The sequence below is a fragment of the Triturus cristatus genome, chromosome 3_2, assembly GCF_964204655.1.
Source record: "Triturus cristatus chromosome 3_2, aTriCri1.1, whole genome shotgun sequence".
In the NCBI taxonomy this organism is placed as follows: domain Eukaryota; kingdom Metazoa; phylum Chordata; class Amphibia; order Caudata; family Salamandridae; genus Triturus; species Triturus cristatus.
This window is the reverse complement of record NC_140584.1, coordinates 367,986,314-368,005,685: the sequence shown is the minus strand read 5'-3', so window position 1 is coordinate 368,005,685 and position 19,372 is coordinate 367,986,314. Positions and strand designations below refer to the sequence as shown.

Below are 19,372 nucleotides of genomic sequence, written 5' to 3'. Positions count from 1 at the left end.
GTTGGCGGAACCCTGTGTTGGCTATGTCCATAGCGCAGTCTATTTTCTCAGAGGCCGCCCACTCTCCTTCTAAGAGGATCTTTCTGACTTCCTTCTTCCTGTCCTCAGGAATGAGGTCTGATAAAGAGGCCATAACGGACCACATTTGTCTATCGTAGCGACCGATGTTAGCCAAAGCGTTGGCCGTCTTGATGGTAGTTGCAGCCATGGCGGAGAAACGGTACCCATGATCTCCAACTTACACCCTTCTTTGTCTGGAGGAGTTGAGATCAGGGTGGCTTGGTTCTTAGATCTCCTTTGTGCCGCCTGCGAAATAACAGAATCCGGCCTAGGGTGGCATGCCAGACAGGAGGGCAAATTTTCTGGGGCTCTGTACTTTTTCTCTATGCGAGAGAGCACTGGTGGTATTGTGGCTGGGGTCATCATTATTTTTATCCCCTCTTGCCAGATGTAGTCTATTATTGGAATTAAGCAAATTGACTTTCTGGCTTCCTCTTTAAAATCATACAGGAAGCAGTATGTATGTGTAATATCGATGGGGAGATGGAATCTATTAGAAGCCCCCTCCATTAAGTTGTGGAAACCCCCTATGTCGTTTGGCAGGGAATCCGCTGGATGGTGTGATGGAGGGGAGTGAGTGGGAATGATGTAGTCCTCCCAAGGGTCTGCATGCATTGGTTCTGGAATTTCACCTTCTTCTCTCTCCTCATCCAAAGAGGAAGGGTCGACCGGATCCGGCTCTTGCGTACAAGGTCGTGGCACTGTAGGTGTTCCTGGCGAACTCGATTTCTCAAGGGCTTGTGGTTGCACCAGTGGCTCTTTGTGAACATCTTGAGATGGAAATCTTTGTTTGCAGTCTGCCAGCATAGCTTGATAGTCTAGAATCAAAGATGGCGGCAAGTGAGTCATCTCTCTAGGGCGAGGTTTGTGATATTCGCAGTGTTGATAATGATGTGGCGGTGCTAGATATAGCTGGTAGTATTGCTGGCATAGTCCTTGTCATCTTCCTGGCACTTAACGTGCAACTCCGATGGACTATGCGCCACTCCATATATGCCATCATTTTCCTCATCCTCTTCGTCGGACTCCTGTAGATCCAAAAGGTGCGAAGAAGGGAAAGGGGAGATTTCACTGTAAGCTGACATCCCAGCATGAATATATTTCTTCGTCACCTTAATTTTATTTATTTGAAAAGTTTTATATAATGCTGGCTAGACCCGGAGGTATCAGAGCGCTTTACATGAGGTAGGACATTGTTTCAGAACATTGTTACATAGTTACATCAGTTTCAGTAGCGTCGCATAACATAGAAAGGGAAAACAGTATAACATAGTTACATGAGATTATTAAAGCATAGCATAACATAAAGTACTTCAGTGGACACAGAAATGTCAGGCTGGAAAAGGGGAGGCAGACAAAGAATCACGGACGGAGGAGACAGGGGATGGAAAAAGAGACACAACGGGTAGACGAGGAAAACAATGTCTGAAGTCTGGCTGGGTAGGTGACGGCAGAGGGGTGAACCAGAGCCAACCTCCTCTATATCGGCATAGGACAGCTCCATCAGGTATCGGCCAAGGTTGCTCGGGCACCACAGTACATACAGACAATTAAGGTTTCCGCCTGGGGAGGTTAGGCTTGGTGGTATGGATAATACAGGCTTAGAGAGATCAGAAATACTGCTAAGTTTGTAGGGCCAACCAAAATCACTCAGAAGTCCGCAAGAGGTTTATGCACAAGGCTGAAGAAGAATCAGAAGAATGTTGCGGTCAGGCGGGGCACTACTGTCCCATCTGGCGCAGCCGGTATCGCTCTCCATGCCTCCTGTAGCGCTCTTTCTTTTTGCGCTAATCCCCCCTCACACTGTTGCTTGCCAGTTTCAGTGATGAGCTACCTACGAGTTGCCCATGGACCCCGAGTTCCTTCACTCGGATAAGGTCACCTACCCAGCACGCCGCACTCACTGGACTTTTGTAGAGCCACTCCTTTCCCGTGTGGTGCCGGTTCCAGCCTCCATCTCCGCCATTCTGCTGAGGCAGCCATGTCGATTTCGGGATCTCTGAGGGAAGGACCCTGCGTCCGGGCTTTTTCAAAAATGAGGCGCCAATGTGCCTGTCTGTCCACTGGCATCCTGTTCCTGCCTTTTGTCGAATGTTGGTGGCATATGGACACCTCGGAGAGCTCTCTCTGCCAGCGTAGATCATTGCCCCCCAAGGAATAGCTACAGTGCGCGGGGTGATTTCGTAACCCTGACCGTCTCCTGTGTTAGGGTTCGGGCGGGAGGGTCTTGTATCGACTGCAGTCTGCGTCAGCCGTCAAAAAAGGCAAACTACACACGGTCAGTGTGATTACCCAGCGCAAGGACCGCGTACATATGGGGAACAGCAGTCGGTCAGTATGATTTCACCCTCATCTTCAGTAGGATGCAGTGTTTCTTAACTGGGGATCTGGCCTTCCACTATAACTCAGTAGTGATTCCCGGCCGCCATTTTGGAGTCAGGCAAATGTGTTCTCTTGTGAATTAATGCACCATTGCCAATGCTTGCATGCTGAGAGGGTAGAGTTGCCGCCTGACTCCCTCTTGTTCCAGACACTTCGACAAGGTACCCATTCAACCACTTTGTGCCTCCACTGCCGTTAGTTCGCCTTCATATGGCCTCAATGTTAAGGTCAGGTATGCTCCCCAGGATGCCTGTGAGATATGCGCTGGTGTCAGCAAGTCTATTTGTGTGGGGGGGTGCCGTCTATGCGACTTGGGGGAACGATCCTCCACCCCCGCCACTCTCAGCTGCCCCAGTATGCACAAACGGGAGCTTCCGCGGCCCATGGGCCCTCCGTAACGCTCGGAGTTCCTGCTGCTGCCGATGCACAGTATCTCCGGGCAGCGGACTCCCACCAGGCTCACCTCCGAGGCTGTTTTATGCCCCCCGGGGGATCTCCGAAAATCCGCCGGCCTTCCAGACGCTGCAACCAGCCTCTCCTAGGTCTCTCCGGCTGTGGTATTTTCCTTTACTCACTCATAGGCGCCATCTTGTTTCGAACGGCGACCTTCGATCCGGCGCATAGACGACCGCAAATCTCGTTATTGCGGCATCTCCGACGGCACTGTTGCCTTGCTCAATCGTTCCGGATCCGTTTAAACCTTTTGTTGGCTGCTAGCGCTATGGATGCGCTCTCTGCTCAGTGTGGGTCTCTGGAGCCGGTTTGGATCACGTCCATCCGGCATCTTGCCTGCGCACGCACCTCTGTCACATCTTAATCATCGACTTTGGCGTCGACAGACTCCTGGCCACGGACAATGGAAACCCTGTCGTCAACGGTGTCGCCATCGACGGTGTCATCGTCAATGGTGTCATCTACGGAATCGCAACCACCAATGACTTCATCGACTGTGTCGGAGTCAGCGAAAGTAGTGATGTTGACGGTGTGGACGTCGACGGTATCTTCGTCGACTTAGTCACTGCAACCCTCGCCGACTGCACAGATGGGGCGGACGTCAGCAATTATGGTGTCAACGATACCGCCGTCGACAGTATGGGCCAGAGAGGGCCATTGTTGTACCAGACATCGACATAACCGTGTACCTTGCCGTCATCAACGAGCCAGTGACTGTCATCAACGGTGGCGACCTCGTTGGGGATTTTTCAGTTCTACTCTTCCCCGGATCAGATGAGGAGGCTCTATGGTGCTTCTTTTCTTTCCTCACTGGAGTAGAGGAAACAGAAGACGAGGGCTCAGAGGAGACCTTAGAATGTTTCTCCTGTTTTGAGCACTTGCTTTCTGGGGAGGGTTTGAGGTGTTTCCTGCCCTCTCCAGAATCTTTCTCTTGAGATATTGCTCTCTGGTGAAGCCTGGATGAGCCATCACTGTCCTCTTCCGATGACTTGCAGTGCTTAGTGGACTGTAGCCACAAAAGCTGCCTCCCCTCTCGATTTCTTAAAGTTTTAAAAGAGAAAGTGCAACAGATTTTGCACTGTTTTACCTCATGGGCTGGGTGGAGACAATAAATGCAGTCCTCGTGAGGATCATCAACATGGACTCTCTTCTTGCTACAGGTCTTGCAGACCCGAAAGAAAAACCTAGAGCGTACAAGAAAAAACTGAGTAGAACTCAGAGAGACTCCCTTTGCACACGACGTGCAGTGAAAAACTGTGGTAAACTGCCTCTACTGGGAAGGCTCTAGAGGGTGCTAGCAGCTGATTGGCTGCATTCAACATTTAGTCGTTTTTGAAAAAGGACATAGACAGGCTATGTTAGACATGGTCCAGGGCCATTCTAGCCTATAACATTATTTAAATACTGCTTGAATATGGTACCGTGGGACTCCAATCTCGACGATTGGGAATGATTCAGGCATGTGAATCTATGAAAGATACCACAATATTGGATAATTACCCACCTCCCTGATACTAATTATTGGAATGAGAATGTTGCAGTGACACAAGAGAATATAAATGCCACCTTGTCGAACTACCTAGAGGGGGTTTACGGGCACCCAGGAGCGTCAGTCCTGGAACACATTGAAACATTCTTGCCCGCATCATCCTTCCAGAGCTGTCTCACGATGAGGTTGAAACATTAGACTGGGAAATCACAAGAGAAGACATGATTGCTGCTATTTATGCCCTACCCAACAGTAAGACCCCTGGAGAGGGTGGATTCTGCACCAAGTTTTGTCAGACGTATCTAGACAAAGTGGCTGACAGACTTTTGGAAGTGTAATTGAAGCCGAAAAAGAAAGGAACATTGTCACGCTCAATTAGAGGCAATTATAGTGAAGGTGCCCAAACCTATCGTCTGTTGTCCATGTTAAATGAAGCTACGAAAAACCTTAGCCACCAGGATGCTCCCTATGGTGAGGTCACTGGTTCATAAGGATCAATATGACTTTATTTCGTCCCGCAACATGTTCATGAATAGACACTTTGGAAATGTTATGGACATGATGGAACATTCAGTGGAAGAGTACGCCCTGGCAGCACTCGTAGGACATTATGATGGCAGGGACTTGGTCATCCAATTCAACCTTTAAACATTTTTACATTAAGCTGGTGGAGGATATTTCTGAACCAGTAATAATCAAACTTTAAACTATCATAAACTTCTCCTCTGGTCAAGACATGAAATAAAAAAAATGTCCTAGCTAATGTGAAGGAAAGTTTCCATTCCATTAAAGACTATAAAGGAGACGAATATCCCACCCAGCAGAAATCTAACGTGATATATAATCTGATAGGAGAACCCTACTCGACTGATTTTTAACCCCTTCAGCGCGGCGCGGATTCCCGCGCCACGCTGAAGGTTCGTTGCGCGGGCGGGCTCATGACGGAACGGTTCCGTCATGAGCACAGCCCAACCGACGCTCATGACGGAACCATTCCGTCATGAGCGTCGAAGGGGTTAAGGACTTAGTTATAGTGTAACTTTTTTTCTAATGTAATGCAGATCGTAGATGTCTTGGAACATGTCATAACATTTTAGTTGGAGCTATCGTATTTGATTGGATATGGGGTTAGATTACGACCTAATGGGAATTCTAAGTGTCAGAGGTGCAGAACAGAAACAAGATTAAGGTAAAGGATTTTGTGAGGTTGAGGTCACAGGAAGAAAGAGGGAGAGAGGAGGAAGACTTGGGATTAACTATAGGGACTGTGATTGGATAATATGAACTACATTCTTTTCTAGAGGTTGTTGGGAAATGTAATGTTACTGTAAATATTGTTGGCTGTTGGAGAAAAAGCGTAGAAAGAAAAGCACAATCCTTGCCTCCGTGGTCTTTAATAGAATTGAAACATTCCTTCATGTTAACTAGGACATTTTTTATTTAAATATAAAGGCAGGAAATAGGCATGTATCATTTCAATGATCCAGTAAGTAGCAATGGCCTTTAATGATAAAAAAAAATTGTATTTAATAATCCACATCAGTAAAAAAATGTTCGATATTAGTATTTCTTATATCAGACGCACATTTCTGAAACATGCAATTACCTTGCAATAGAAACCCCTTGCTGGGGTTGGCAATTAGCCATGGCTTGCAGTATCGTGGCTCGTCCAACTTATTGATGAACTCAAACTGGCATGCCACCTGCCCATCATTGTGGATTTTGAATGTCTGAACCTGAAGCTGCATGAACTTCACATCACTGAAGTGGAACTGAGTAGGAAACACAAAGGGCGCCATCAAAGGTTAGTCAATATCTATTCTCATGACCCACACAGATTAAGCCAAGTCAATACAGGAGTACAGTCCTTCTCCTGCTCATGTAGAGTGCAGTATATTTAAGTTACCAATGAGTGCTAAAATAAAGTTCTACATTAACTAGACACACTTTATACATACAGTAACCATTTATTACAAAAATTAAACACAAACCCAACCAAGACACAGCCTAGATGTAGTGAACTGAAAATTTGAAGTACGTGGTCTTGGTAACCAAGAAGGGACAATCAGTTGGGTCCATTTGAGTTTTTAAGGCAGTGTCCCACAAAAACAATAAATATCTCTTTGCATAACCCCGCAACACCAACACATATAATTCCAGAGGGAAACAGCCATTACAACAAGGCCGATACAACGCAGCCGTTACTACGCAAGTGCTGCTACATCGCATATGCCTTTACAATTAATTTCTTTGTAAAGGCATGAATGGTAAAGGCATATGCGTTTCAAATGTAAGTATTAAGTGTTTATACATATAGGTTGGTTATGGGTTTTTGGGTGGAAGGGTAATTGTAGGGTTTAGGGTGGGTATGGGTTTTTGGGTGGAAGGGTAATATTATGGTTTAGGGTGGATACGTTTTTTTTGGATGGCATGGGTATTATTAGGGTGGGTATGGGTTTTCGGGTTTAAGTGGGTAGGAGTTGTTGGGATTTAAGCGATAATATATATATATTACCTACTGGCGGTCGCCAGTAGGTAGTTATAGTTAGGACCTATTATCCTTAGGAAATCCGCAACATTCTATTTGGAATAACTAAAGTTGTTGGGATTTAAGCGATAATATATATATATATTACCTACTGGTGGTCGCCAGTAGGTAGTTATAATTAGGACCTATTATCCATAGGAAATCCGCGACATTCTATTTGGAATAACTTTGACGCCGGTTGACGAATCTTCGCGAACTTTTCGAAACTGGTGGGGCGTTATGGTCCGCTCCTATCCTAAAGTCTCAGGGTGATTCGTCAAGCGGGGGCCGAGAAAAAAGGGGGTCCCAAAACGTGTTTTCCCCATGCAATTTTCCATAGGAAAATTTAATCGCAGCTACAGCCCGAACTGCTGAACGGAATTACACCAAATTTGGCAAAAAGGTAGCCCTTGGTTCAGAGTCGTGCCTTTTGGTTAAATGGTGTAAATCCGTTCAGTAGTTCCTGAGAAAATCAAGAGTAAAATCACATATTTATCTGGGCAGAGCCTAACCACACATCTCATCGTGAGATCTGATTGGCTGTCAGCACTTCATCCAAGAAGTGTTGGCAGCCATCTTGGGACCAATATACATGATAGCACCTCATTAAAAAGCATTGCAGTTAATAGAAGGTTTTAAGACTTTTTTTACATTATAAATCATTTGTTGATGGTACCATACTCATTTTAGGAATTGTGGTGTGTTCTAAGGTGATTTTACCATGTGAAAAAGCCTTCTGCTGGGATATCATAAATCATGTTTGAGAGAAAACTATTTTCTCATGCTTTTCCCACAGACGTTTGGAAGGTGATCTATAAGCTAAACTGAGAGCATATTTTCTGTAAATTCACATTATCTTTCTCAATCATGTGAGAATGAAGTCTGACATTCTCAGTAAAACATGTACATCCAACGATGGCAGAGACTGTCAGTTGATTCCTTTGTATTCTACTGCAGCTTCCCAGAGTGTTCTAAAGAACAACTAGAGCGCTAACAGTCCTACTTATGACAAACGTATTGCACACCTGAAGCCATCTTGATTAGTGTGGTAACACTTAAAACATTTAATTTGCAAAGGAACAAAATGAGGGGGTTCATTTTGCCATAGAAATTATGATTAGTGCTGCAGAAAGAAAAATTAGGGCACATTTTTACTTCTCAAATCCTCTTCTATTTCATTAAAACATTCTGACATGCAGACTGAAACATGCACTTTGAATACCAGCAGCAGACTTCCCTGGTGAGCAGTAGCTTTACTACAGTGATCTAATGAGCAACTAGAGTGCTAACATTCAGAATGTATGGCAAATGTGTGACACATCTGAGACACATCTGAATGCCTTCTTGATGGAACCAAAGTAAAAAAACTGAAAGTATTTCCTATTGAGGAGACTGCAATAAATGAGGAAATTAGGAAACTTCATAACAAATAAGACTCCCAAGATGGCCACCAGAGACAAAAGAGCCCAAGTGTAGCACAAATATCACCCAGATGTAGCCCAAGTATAGCCCAATGACAGAATGTCCCAGAGTGTTCTTAAGAACAACTAGAACGCTTACTGTCTTACTTATGACAAAAGTATGGCACACCCGAAGCCATCTTGATTGGAATAAACTGGTTACACTTAAAACATTTAATTTAAAAAGGAACACAATGAAGGGGTTCATTTTGCCATAGAAATTATGATTAGTGCTGAAGAAAGAAAAATTAGGGCACATTTTGAGTGACTTCTCAAATTCTCTTCTATTTCATTAAAAACTTCTGACATGCAAACTGAAACATGCACTTTTTGGTTGTAGACATGGGGATATTAAGTGATTTGACCAGAATCACAGAATGTTGAGCTGAAGCAGAATCTCCAATCTGGTTCCCCAGTTGCAAAGTCTGCAGCTCTGGAAGTAACACCACATCCTCTCCCCTAAGTGCAACATTTAATCAAGTGGTCAACTGGAGAAAAAAACATAAACATAACAAATAATTTAAAAGTGCTTTGTCGCTATTTGAAAACTCAGAAAATATGTCCTCATTTTAGTTTTTTAGAGCACTAACCATAATTTTGATGCAAATAAGACCCTCTCATATAAGTAATTTCTAAAGGAAATGCTCTAGGTATTACAGTTTTAATTACATCAAGATGACGTCAGGCGTTACACACTTTTGTAATAAATATAGAATGTTAGCAATCTAGTTGTTCATTAGGATACTGTTGAGAGGCCAGGGGCACAGACTCTGAAAATTGAAGGCAGGTAGGAGGGTGCAGAGACAACAATCTGTCCACACTGGGCAGGCAGGAAGGGTAGTGGCAGCACAACAGACTATGGAGGGCAGTGGAAAGGGGGCAGGGGCAACACATCAACTATACAGGACTGGCAAGAGAGGCTGTGGCAATATAATAGACCATTATGGGCAGAAGGAAGAGGCAGTGGTAGTACAACCATACATGCCTACAGACCCGATTCAGCCAGGAAACGTCCAATGTTTTTAAGCTCAAATGGTCTTTATTTGATCTGTCTCCTATCTACAAACTCCTCTTTTTCGATGTAACTCAAAAGGGAAAATCAATACCCCAGTTTTTTTTCAAAATCTCCCTCTTACCAAGTTCAAAATGTTCGCAGGTATGGTACATTGGATCATGGAAGGCAGGAGGAATTGGGGTAGGGACATGGACACGGATAACAGAGGACAGGAGGGACATGGAGAGGTGCACCAAACTGACCCTACAGGGCAGGCATCAGGGTTTGCAGCAGCACAATACACCACAAAGGGCATGCGGGACGGGAGTGCAGCACAACAATCCATAGAAAGCAATAGGGAGGGGACAGGACCATGCACATGGACAACAGAGAACAGAGGGGAAAGAGGCAATGGTAGCTAGCTGACCATAATGGACAGACAGGAGAGAAAGCTGCAGCATAACAGACCATAAAGGGCAGGAGGGACGGATCAGGGGCATTACAATGGAACAGACAAGCCAGGAGGGAGGGAATAGGGGTCTGCACATGAAAACAGAGGGCTGGGGGCAAGGTGGCAGGGCAGGAGCAGCAAGATGACCATGGTGGTCAGGCAGGATGGGCACTAGAAGCAAGACACCATGGAGAGCAACAGTAAGACTATGATGGCATACACACAGACCATGGAGGGAAGGTGGGAGGGGGTCAGCGGCAGCTAGCTGACCACACAGGGAAGGTGGGAGGGGCCGTGGCAGCACAGAAGACCATGCATGGGAAGCGGGAGGGTTAGTGGCAGCACAATGGCTATGATGAGCAAGAAGGAGGGTGCAGGGGCATGCACAGAGGACCATGGAGGATAGAAGGGAGGGGTACAGACAAGAGAGTTCAGGGGAAGGGGCCTCACAACAGACCACGCGGGGCAGGCAGGAGGAGCAGTTGCAGCACAACAGACCAGGGAGGGCAGAAGGGTGTGACAGTAAAATGGACCATGGAGGACAGGAGGAAGGGGATGGGGGCATGGAATGTGGACAGGCAGGGTGGAGGTGGCAGGGACAAGTTACAGTCATCTGACAATGCTAGGCAGGTGGGAGGGGAGTGGCAGCTCAACAGAACACTCAGAGTAGATAGGAGTGGCAGGTCTATGGAACATGGTGGGCAGAAAGGATGGAGCAGGGGCATGCACAAAGACATCGGAGGGCAGGGGGAAGGAGAATAGGGGAAGCAAGCTAAGCACAGAGGCTAAGCAGGAGGTCAATGATGGGGCATAGAATTGGGCAATGGAGGGCAGGAGGAGTGGACTGGTACATCATGCTAAATGGAGCACAGTGGCAGCACATCAGACCATGCATGGCAGGAGGGAGGAGGCTAGTCCATGGATTCAGACAACAGAGGATAGGGAGGAGGTGGATGGGGCAGCAAGCTAACTGTTCAGAGAAGGCGGGTATTAGGAACTTTACTGTTTTTAAAATGTGTGTCTGTGCGAACTACTAAAAAATATGAACAAGTATGCAGCATAATCTCACTTTTATTCAGGAAGAAGAGGACTTTTGTGACTGTGACTCCGGGCCCACTTGGCAGAAACACCCCCTGACCCTCCACCCCCCATCGTAAAATGGAATGCCCATGAAAAGGGTAGGTGAACGCAGTGTTATATAGAATATAGTCCTGAGAGCACGATTGAAAATGAAAACTAGATATAGTGTATGGTATAAACTATGCACCAAAAAGTGTGATATAAGATGAACCGGGGCGTGAAATATAATATGCAATACATTGTGTGCAATGACAGATTCATTGGAGAGCGCGAGATAGCACAAGCACTAGCTTGTGCTATGCGATATGCACCTCAGAGTGTAATATGCACAGGGCAGTGTTGTGTAACCTAACTAGTCTCTAAAGTTGTAATATAAAATATGTGCTGGGGAGTGTAACGTTGCATATGCACTCAAGTGAGGTTTGTCTCCTTTCCAGAGAGTAAAATAAAAAGTATTACACATCCGGCGGTGGATGTGTGTTTTATTAACCGTGAGGGGGGTTTCTTGCATAGTTTTGGTCTAATTTTTGTCGAATCCCCTTTGAATGGCTTAGTGTGCGTGTGTATTAAATGTGCCCGTCAATAGCTACCCATGTTTGTATAAATAAACGACAACGGTGTCTACTTGGAGAGTATCCACCGGCGGGGGTGCCGGGATTAGGCACGGTAGAGCGTCAGACACGTCAGAGCTTCACTAGCGGTGTAAATACATTCCACGTGGATTCATTGTATGCATAGTCGCCTTTTAATGAATATCACGCAAATCGTCATGGTGATGGGTACATACGGTTTGTCCAGTATGTTCTAGGTGTTTCTATAAATATATATAAAAAGAAATAATAAAAAACAAAGGCCGTCCCCGGGGGATGGGGTCCCCGGGGCTGATCAAGGCCTCGGGAGCGGGGCCTCACGGCCCCCTTCCAAATTTTCCACAAAAAAAAATTAGGGGGCAGGCCCTGGGGGATGGGGTCCCCAGGGTCAATAAATTAGAAAAAGAAGGGGGGCCACACAGCCCCCCTTTTTAAAATAAATAAATAAAAGACCGGCATTGCGCCGGAGGCCACGCCCCCTCCTTGCAGCACTCTGCAAACGCACCCCCTGGCGAGTTGTAAGTTGGGGAATTAATTCCCCTCCAATTCTGAGGGTCCCTGAGGGCCACACCCCTTTTTACACCTCTCTAGTGGGCTAGTTTGACCCTAGGGACCCTTAGGATTCAAGGGGTCTTTATCTCTCAACTTAGAACGGCCACACGGCGCGTTTACACAGTGGTGAAGGGAGGGGACGGGGCATGAGGTGACGTGTGCATACACGCCCTGTGGTGCGTCTTAAATTGGGGAAATAATTCCCTTTCAATCCTGAGGGACGCTGGGGGCCAACTAGCCCACCAGGTGCTTCCAGTAAGCGCCACTGCACTGCGTTGCAGAGAGGTGGTGCAGGCCGTGCCCCTTTTTACACCTCTCTGCAACGCAGCTCTGTGGCGCTTTCTGGAGGTACCTAGTGGGCTAGTTGGACCCTAGGGACCCTCAGGATTCAAGGGGACTTTATCACCCAACTAAAAACGGCCACAGGGCGTGTTCACACAGTGGGGAAGGGAGGGGACGGGCCTGAGGTGACGTGTGCAAACACGCCCTGTGGCGCATTTTAAGAGGTAGTTTTAATCCCCCTGACCTATTATATACTAGGGGCTTACAGAGGAGGTCACGCTAATCACAGGGGGACCCCAACGCATAGTGTTCCCTAGTGTATGTAGGTGTTTTCACTGTATTCTAAGTGTCTTTTAACATAGCACTGGCTCTAGAACTGGTTAGTCAGACTCAGTTACCACCAGTATCCGTCTGAAAAAGTTGAGGGTACAGGATGATTTTTCAACAAGCCTTCTTTCTGCTCTTCTGTTTGTTCTTTCTGCACATTATACTTCTTCCTGCACTTTTCTTCGTCTTTGAGGACTTCTGTTGCTTCTTTCTGCATTTCTTTTTTTTTTTCTGTGCGTTTTTTCTTCTTTCTTCACATGTCCTATCTCTGTAGGCATAGTTAGAAATTAGCATTTAAAAAACCTTTGATATTCACAGAAAAAAACATAGGTTTGAGGGGTGTTATAGTTAGCTGGACATTTCACTCATACAAAACCACTGAAATTCCACCGTTATAGTTAGTTCAGCTAACTATAACTTGCGCGCCCGCAATGCACTGCTGATGAAGTCACATATTACATCCCTCATGACATGGTCAGTGACATCACTCATGACATCACTGATGACATCTCAAATGACATCACTGATGACATCATCCTTGTGATAGAGTGGTAGACCTCCTCTCACCCTAATATAACCTCTGGTACACACATTCAAAAATAGAAACTAAAATTTACAAAAAAATGGAGTTATAGTTAGCTGAACTAACTATAACGGTGGAATTTCAATGGTTTTGTACAAGTGAAATGTCCAGCTAACTATAACACCCCTGAAACCCATGGGCTTTTCTGTGAATTTCTAAGGTTTTTTAAATGCTAATTCCTAACTATAACGTGCCTGAAACCTATGGTTTTTTAAGTGAATTTCAAAGATTTTTTAAATGCTAGTTTCTAACTATGCCTACAGAGGTAGGACATGTGAAGAAAGAAGAAAAAACACACAGAAAGAAGAAAAAGAAATGCAAAAAGAAGCAACAGAAGTCCTCAAAGCCAAAGAAAAGTGCAGGAAGAAGGAAGAAGTGCAGAAAGAACAAACAGAGGAGCAGAAAGAGTCTTTGTTGCAAAATCATCCTGTACCCTCAACATTTTCAGATGGGTACTAGTGGTAACTGACTCTGACTAACCAGTCCTAGAGCCAGTGCTATGCTAAAAGACACTTGAATCCGGAGTGTCCCTTGGGTACAACTAGCCCATCAGGTATCTCTAGTTCGCACCACAGAGCTGCATTGCAGAGAAAATGGGCACAGCCTAGACCACCTCTCTCTGCAATGCAGCACAGTGTTGCTTACTGGAAGCACCTGGTGGACTAGTTGGTCCCCATGGGCCCTCAGGATTGAAGGGGAATTATTTCCCCAACTTCAAACGCGCCATAGGGCATGTTTGCACACATCACCTCAGACCCCGTCCCCTCCCTTCCCCACTGTGTAAACACGCCCTGTGGCCGTTTTAAGTTGGGAGATTAACTCCCCTTGAATCCTGAGGGTCCCTAGGGGCAAATTAGCCCACTAGGTACGTCCAGTAAGCACCATTGCAGAGAGGTGTAAAAAGGGGCACAACCTGCACCACCTATCTGCAACGCAGCGCAGTGGCGCTTACTGGAAGCACCTGGTGGGCTAGTTGGCCCCCAGGGTCATTTAGGATTGAAGAGGAATTATTTCTCCAACTTAAAACGCGTCACAGGGCGTGTTTGCACACGTCACCTCAGGCCCCGTCCTCTCCCTTCACCACTATGTAAACACGCCCTGTGGCCGTTCTAAGTTGAGAGATTAAGACCCCTTGAATCCTAAGGGTCCGTAGAGTCAAACTAGCCCACTAGGTACCTCCAGTAAGCGCCACAGAGTTGCAGAGAGGTGTAAAAAAGGGGCGTGGCCTCAGAACACCTGTCTGCAACGCTGCTCCCGGGCGCATAATGGAGATACCTGTAGGGCTAGTTGGCCCTCAGGGACCCTCAGTATTAAAAGAGAGTTAATCCCCCAAATTAAAACGCGCCACAGGGTGCGTTTGCACAGTGGTGAAGGAAGGGGGCATGGCCTGAAGTGACATGTCTCCAAACACACCCTGTGGCGCGGTTTAAGTTGGGAAATTAATTCCTCCTCAATCCTGAGGGTCCCTGGGGGCCAACTAGCCCACCAGGTACCTCCAGTATGCGCCAGAGAGCTGCATTGCAGAGAGGTGTTCAGACATTGAGTTTTAAGGCCCGCGTTGTAATGAGCATGCGTTGCAACGGCATGCGCTGTTCCATCATACAACCTTTTAAGCTGGAATGGTGTTCTGTTCTGTACTTAGGAGTCACAGCCCAACGTATAAATGTCTGTTATAATTCTGTATGCTACACATTTAATGCCTGTCCACATGCATTCCTATAAACACTAAGAAGAAACACAGACACCCAAACTGAAGAGTGGAAACACATTTTCAAGACACCTCACACTGCTAACAACACCCTGAAATCGTGGAATGAAAGGGAGGCCACAAAAAAAAAATAATCAAGTTCCGTTTACGTGTCTCACCATGGCACAGGCATCAGACACATTGCTTATATATGCTAACAGTGGAGTTGGAAGACGTCAATTGAAATGGGATTACATAGCTATACTGACCGACATTCTGCAAAATATAAAGGGATTAAAAACAACTCTAAAAATGTGTCCACACAGGCACTTATTTTGACAATTATTTTAGCCACAAGCTTCTCTATCACTGAGGGAGCATATGGGCGGGGAGATATCTACACCAGATTGTTTAGATTATGTAACGTCTGGGAGACAAAAAGCCCCCAGCTGGTGGCAGAAGCCACCTAGTTCGATAATGGAACTTCCTGTATGACACACTGACAAGTAGAAAATGTCAAGGATAGAAATTCCTAATCAGTATCAGCTGCTCTGGGATATGTCATAGTCTGTTTAATTTCCCCACTATTGACCTCATTGCAATGGAGTTCAGACGAACGTCCAACCGCCATCGTGTAAGGCACAGGACCATCCAATAAGCCCAATTACAGTATGGCCGCCATGCAGGTGGTCGTAAACATGCCTTTTTCTATTGCAGCTTGTGCTGCGACCCGGAAAAGGGCCGCAGAACAACCCACAATAGAAAAAGAGATGTTTTCAAACATCCTTGCATTGTGTTGCCAAGCACCATATGGTGCCTGACACATGGTGCATGGATGTTTGTGGGGGTACCACATGTGCCCCCCTGACCCTATAGCGGAGGCCCCTAAGGTATGGGGGTCTTGCTAGGGGCCCCCAAATTCCCTTTCCGTCTGCCTTTACATGGCAGTGGGACCGCCATGTAAAGGTTGAGGGAAAGGTACATCCTAATCCTCCGCAGGCACCGCCCCCATTGTAGGGATTAGGCTTCGACCACTGACCCGACGGGCTCCTTAAGCATTGTAATTCGGTGGTCGGACTGAAACTCTGGATGTCGGACAGACCACCACTGAAGGCCTGCAATGGCGGTCCGCAGAACATCCTAATCGTGCCCTTAGAAACGGGGCAGAAATATACAATCGAGAAGGGAAAGTGCAATCCAAACTAATAGGTAAAGCCCCCTCTGTATAGTAACTCAATGGTAACACAGGGAGAAGTATATTGCATATTTTGATCCTTGATATTTTGCCCACAACATTATGGTAACAAGATATTATTTATTGAGACGAAATCTGACACCCAGACTTTTTGTTAATACAGGTATTGTCATGATAAAAAGGGTTGCTCACGTTTTAAGTAGTGTTGAACAAGGTTGGAAATACTACACAATCTGCTTATTGGCATTGCCGAAGCGCGAAGATGTAACTATATTTGCACATCTGTGTAAAAGGACATGTTAGTTGCCAATAACAGTGTAGAACCTAAATAAAGATGGTTTAAAACATTCATGATAATAAGGGATGTTATGAGTTTAGTATAACAATATTTAACAAGTTATTACTAATGTGCGCCAAATGAGGTCACACGTGTGTGACCCCAATAAGCAACATGGGGCATGTCTTGTGAAAAAATGATTTTCCCATCCACATGATGACTAATCCTACAGTTGGCATCTTTGTCAGCATCCTTCAACCTGAAGTGAACATTATGAGTTCAGGTCCCAGGCCGACCTCATTTGTCTGCCTGTAGATACCTCAAATAAATTGGTAAATAAGTCTTGCTGTACGAAACACTTTTAAGTGGTCACATGAGTCTGCTTTTTACACTACTCATTTGCATTTGACCAATTCTTAATTCCAGGACTTTGTTCGCTCATTCTGAAAAGCAAAATATAAAACACCAGTCAAATAAAATCCACAACTGCATTACAATTGGAATAGTTAGACACAACAATATGGTAGGAATGCAGATACAAAGGGGAAGAAAGGGACGGACAATGGCCCAGAAAGGCATTGACAATGGGCAGGCAGGCGTATACATTAAGGCAGGAAAGCAAATACTATGAGACAGAAAGACACTGTCTTTCAGGAGGATACAAAGATATGCTCACTGGTACAGAAAGATTGGGGCACCGGATAGGTAAAAAGAGGCAATGGGAAAGGGACATGCAGATAGCAGGATTAGAGAGCCAACTAAAAAGAGAAATACGAAGCACTGGCAGATTTGTGCTTTACCAGCTCCACCAAACATAACACAACACAGCTGCTGCTAGCTTACAACTATTTTAGCCATCATGCGACTTGTTTAGGAAGATAGAGCCACATGTACATAGGTAATCGTTTGCAATTCCCAAGTAGTAAATAATTGCGGTTCGCTATTTGGAAGTCACAAACATCAATGTACAAATGTGTCTGAAACATTTATATGATTCTCAGTGGGGTGCAAATAGACATAACGAACAAGTTACTTACCTTCGGTAACGCTTTTTCTGGTGGATACAGTATCTGCCTGTGGATTCCTCACCTTGTGAATATCCCCTGCGCCAGCAACATTCGGAAACTTTTGTAGCAGTCCACTCCGATGAGGTCGAAGACGACGTCACAGAGGAACGGCACCGCTCGCGACTCCGCTGACGTCACCGGCTCCATAAGAAGACCTCGTCGGCGTGATGACGTCAGTTCCGCCCCTTTTTTCCATGCCTTCGAGGCACACGGACGGACTGACAGCAATATATACACAGTATACACAGTACACAATATGCAGATCAACACACATAGTGTGGAGAATGAATAGAAAGGCCAAAGAAAAATACAATGCCTTTGACAGTAACATACACATTTTGAAATACCATCATCAGAATAGCAGACTAAAACATTATTAACAGAACCTTAGGTATAGAAGGATGGACAACGGGGAGGCGGGTGGGTCAGTGAGGAATTCACAGGCAGATACTGTATCCACCAGAAAAAGCGTTACCGAAGGTAAGTAACTTGTTCTTCTGATGGATACATCTGCCAGTGGATTCCTCACCTTGTGAATAGATTCCACAGCAGTCCCCACTCCCGGAGGAGGGTGTCCACCCTTCTACACCAGAAAGTCCTGAAGGACAGAACGAGCAAAGTGTCCGTCCCTCCTCACCTTGGTGTCTAAGCAATAATGTTTTGCGAAGGTGTGGAGGGAGGCCCAAGTTGCCACCCTACATGTCCTCCACCGGAACACCCCTAGACAAAGCAGACGTGGAAGACTTCGCTCTAGTGGAATGAGCTCTCAAACCCTCCGGAGGTTCCTTACCAGCCAGAGAGTAGCAAATCTTGATGCACAAGACAATCCACCTGGAAAGGGTGCGCTTGTGCACCGCTCGACCCTTCCTGCAGCCAGCAAAGCCCACGAAGAGCTGGTCATCAACCCTGAAGTCCTTTGTCCTGTCCAGGTAGAAGCTCACCGCCCTCTTAGGGTCCAAGCGGTGAAGCCGCTTCTCCTCCTTGGAAGGGTGAGGGGGAGGATAGAAGGAAGGAAGGGTAATGGACTGCCCCAGATGGAAGGGAGTTACCACCTTAGGCAAAAACGCAGCCCTGGTCCTGAGTACCATTCGTTCAGCATGAACATTCAAGAATGGGGGTTTTGAACTTAGAGCTTGAAGCTCACTTACCCTCCTTGCCGAGATGATTGCAACGAGGAATACCGTCTTAAAGGACAACAGCCTCAAGGGACATTTGTGTAAGGGCTCGAAGGGAGAACCCATAAGATAAGTTAATACCAGGTTTAAGTCCCATTGAGGCATAATAAAGGGAGTTGGAGGAAACTTGTTTGTAAGGCCCTTTATAAAACGAAGAACAACAGGTGACTTGAATAATGACGGCTGATCCGGCAAACAAAGGAAAGCCGACAAAGCCGATAAGTATCCTTTCACAGTAGCCACAGCAAAGCCTTGCCGTGCTAGAGAAAGGGCAAACTGTAAAATGTTAGATAGACGAGCCTTCAAAGGATCAATGGACCTCTCTCCATACCAAAGCACAAATTTAGACCACCTATATGAATATATAGACTTGGTGGAGTGTCGCCTGGCCGATAAAATAACATCCACCACATCTGGCGGGAGAGAGAAAGAATTCAGGTTGCCCCGTTCAATCTCCAGGCATGAAGGTGTAAGCTCTGGAGGTGGGGGTGTAGAACCTGCCCCTCCGACTGCGAGAGGAGGTCTGCCCTCAGAGGGAGACGGAGCGGAGGGCACGAGGAGAGGTGGCGAAGATCTGTGTACCACACCCTTCTTGGCCAATCCGGGGAGATCAATATAACTTTGGCCCGGTCGTGGCGAATCTTCCTCAGAACCCGAGGAATCAAGGGTATGGGAGGAAACGCATAAAGGAGGCGCGAGCCCCAACTCAACTGAAACGCGTCCCCCAACGCTCCCTGCATC

At 46.1% G+C, this 19,372-nt stretch overlaps 1 protein-coding gene across 4 annotated transcripts in view; it reads right to left on the bottom strand.

Moving 5' to 3' along the window:
• The window catches only part of INPP5B (inositol polyphosphate-5-phosphatase B), a 957,269-nt gene that overhangs the window by 215,121 nt on the left and 722,776 nt on the right, over positions 1-19,372 (bottom strand). For all 4 annotated transcript variants that reach the window (XM_085647875.1, XM_085647876.1, XM_085647878.1 and 1 more), the window contains one exon: positions 5,991-6,156. In XM_085647875.1, coding sequence (XP_085504001.1) covers positions 5,991-6,156 — 166 coding nt within the window. The remainder of the gene's footprint in view (positions 1-5,990; positions 6,157-19,372) is intronic.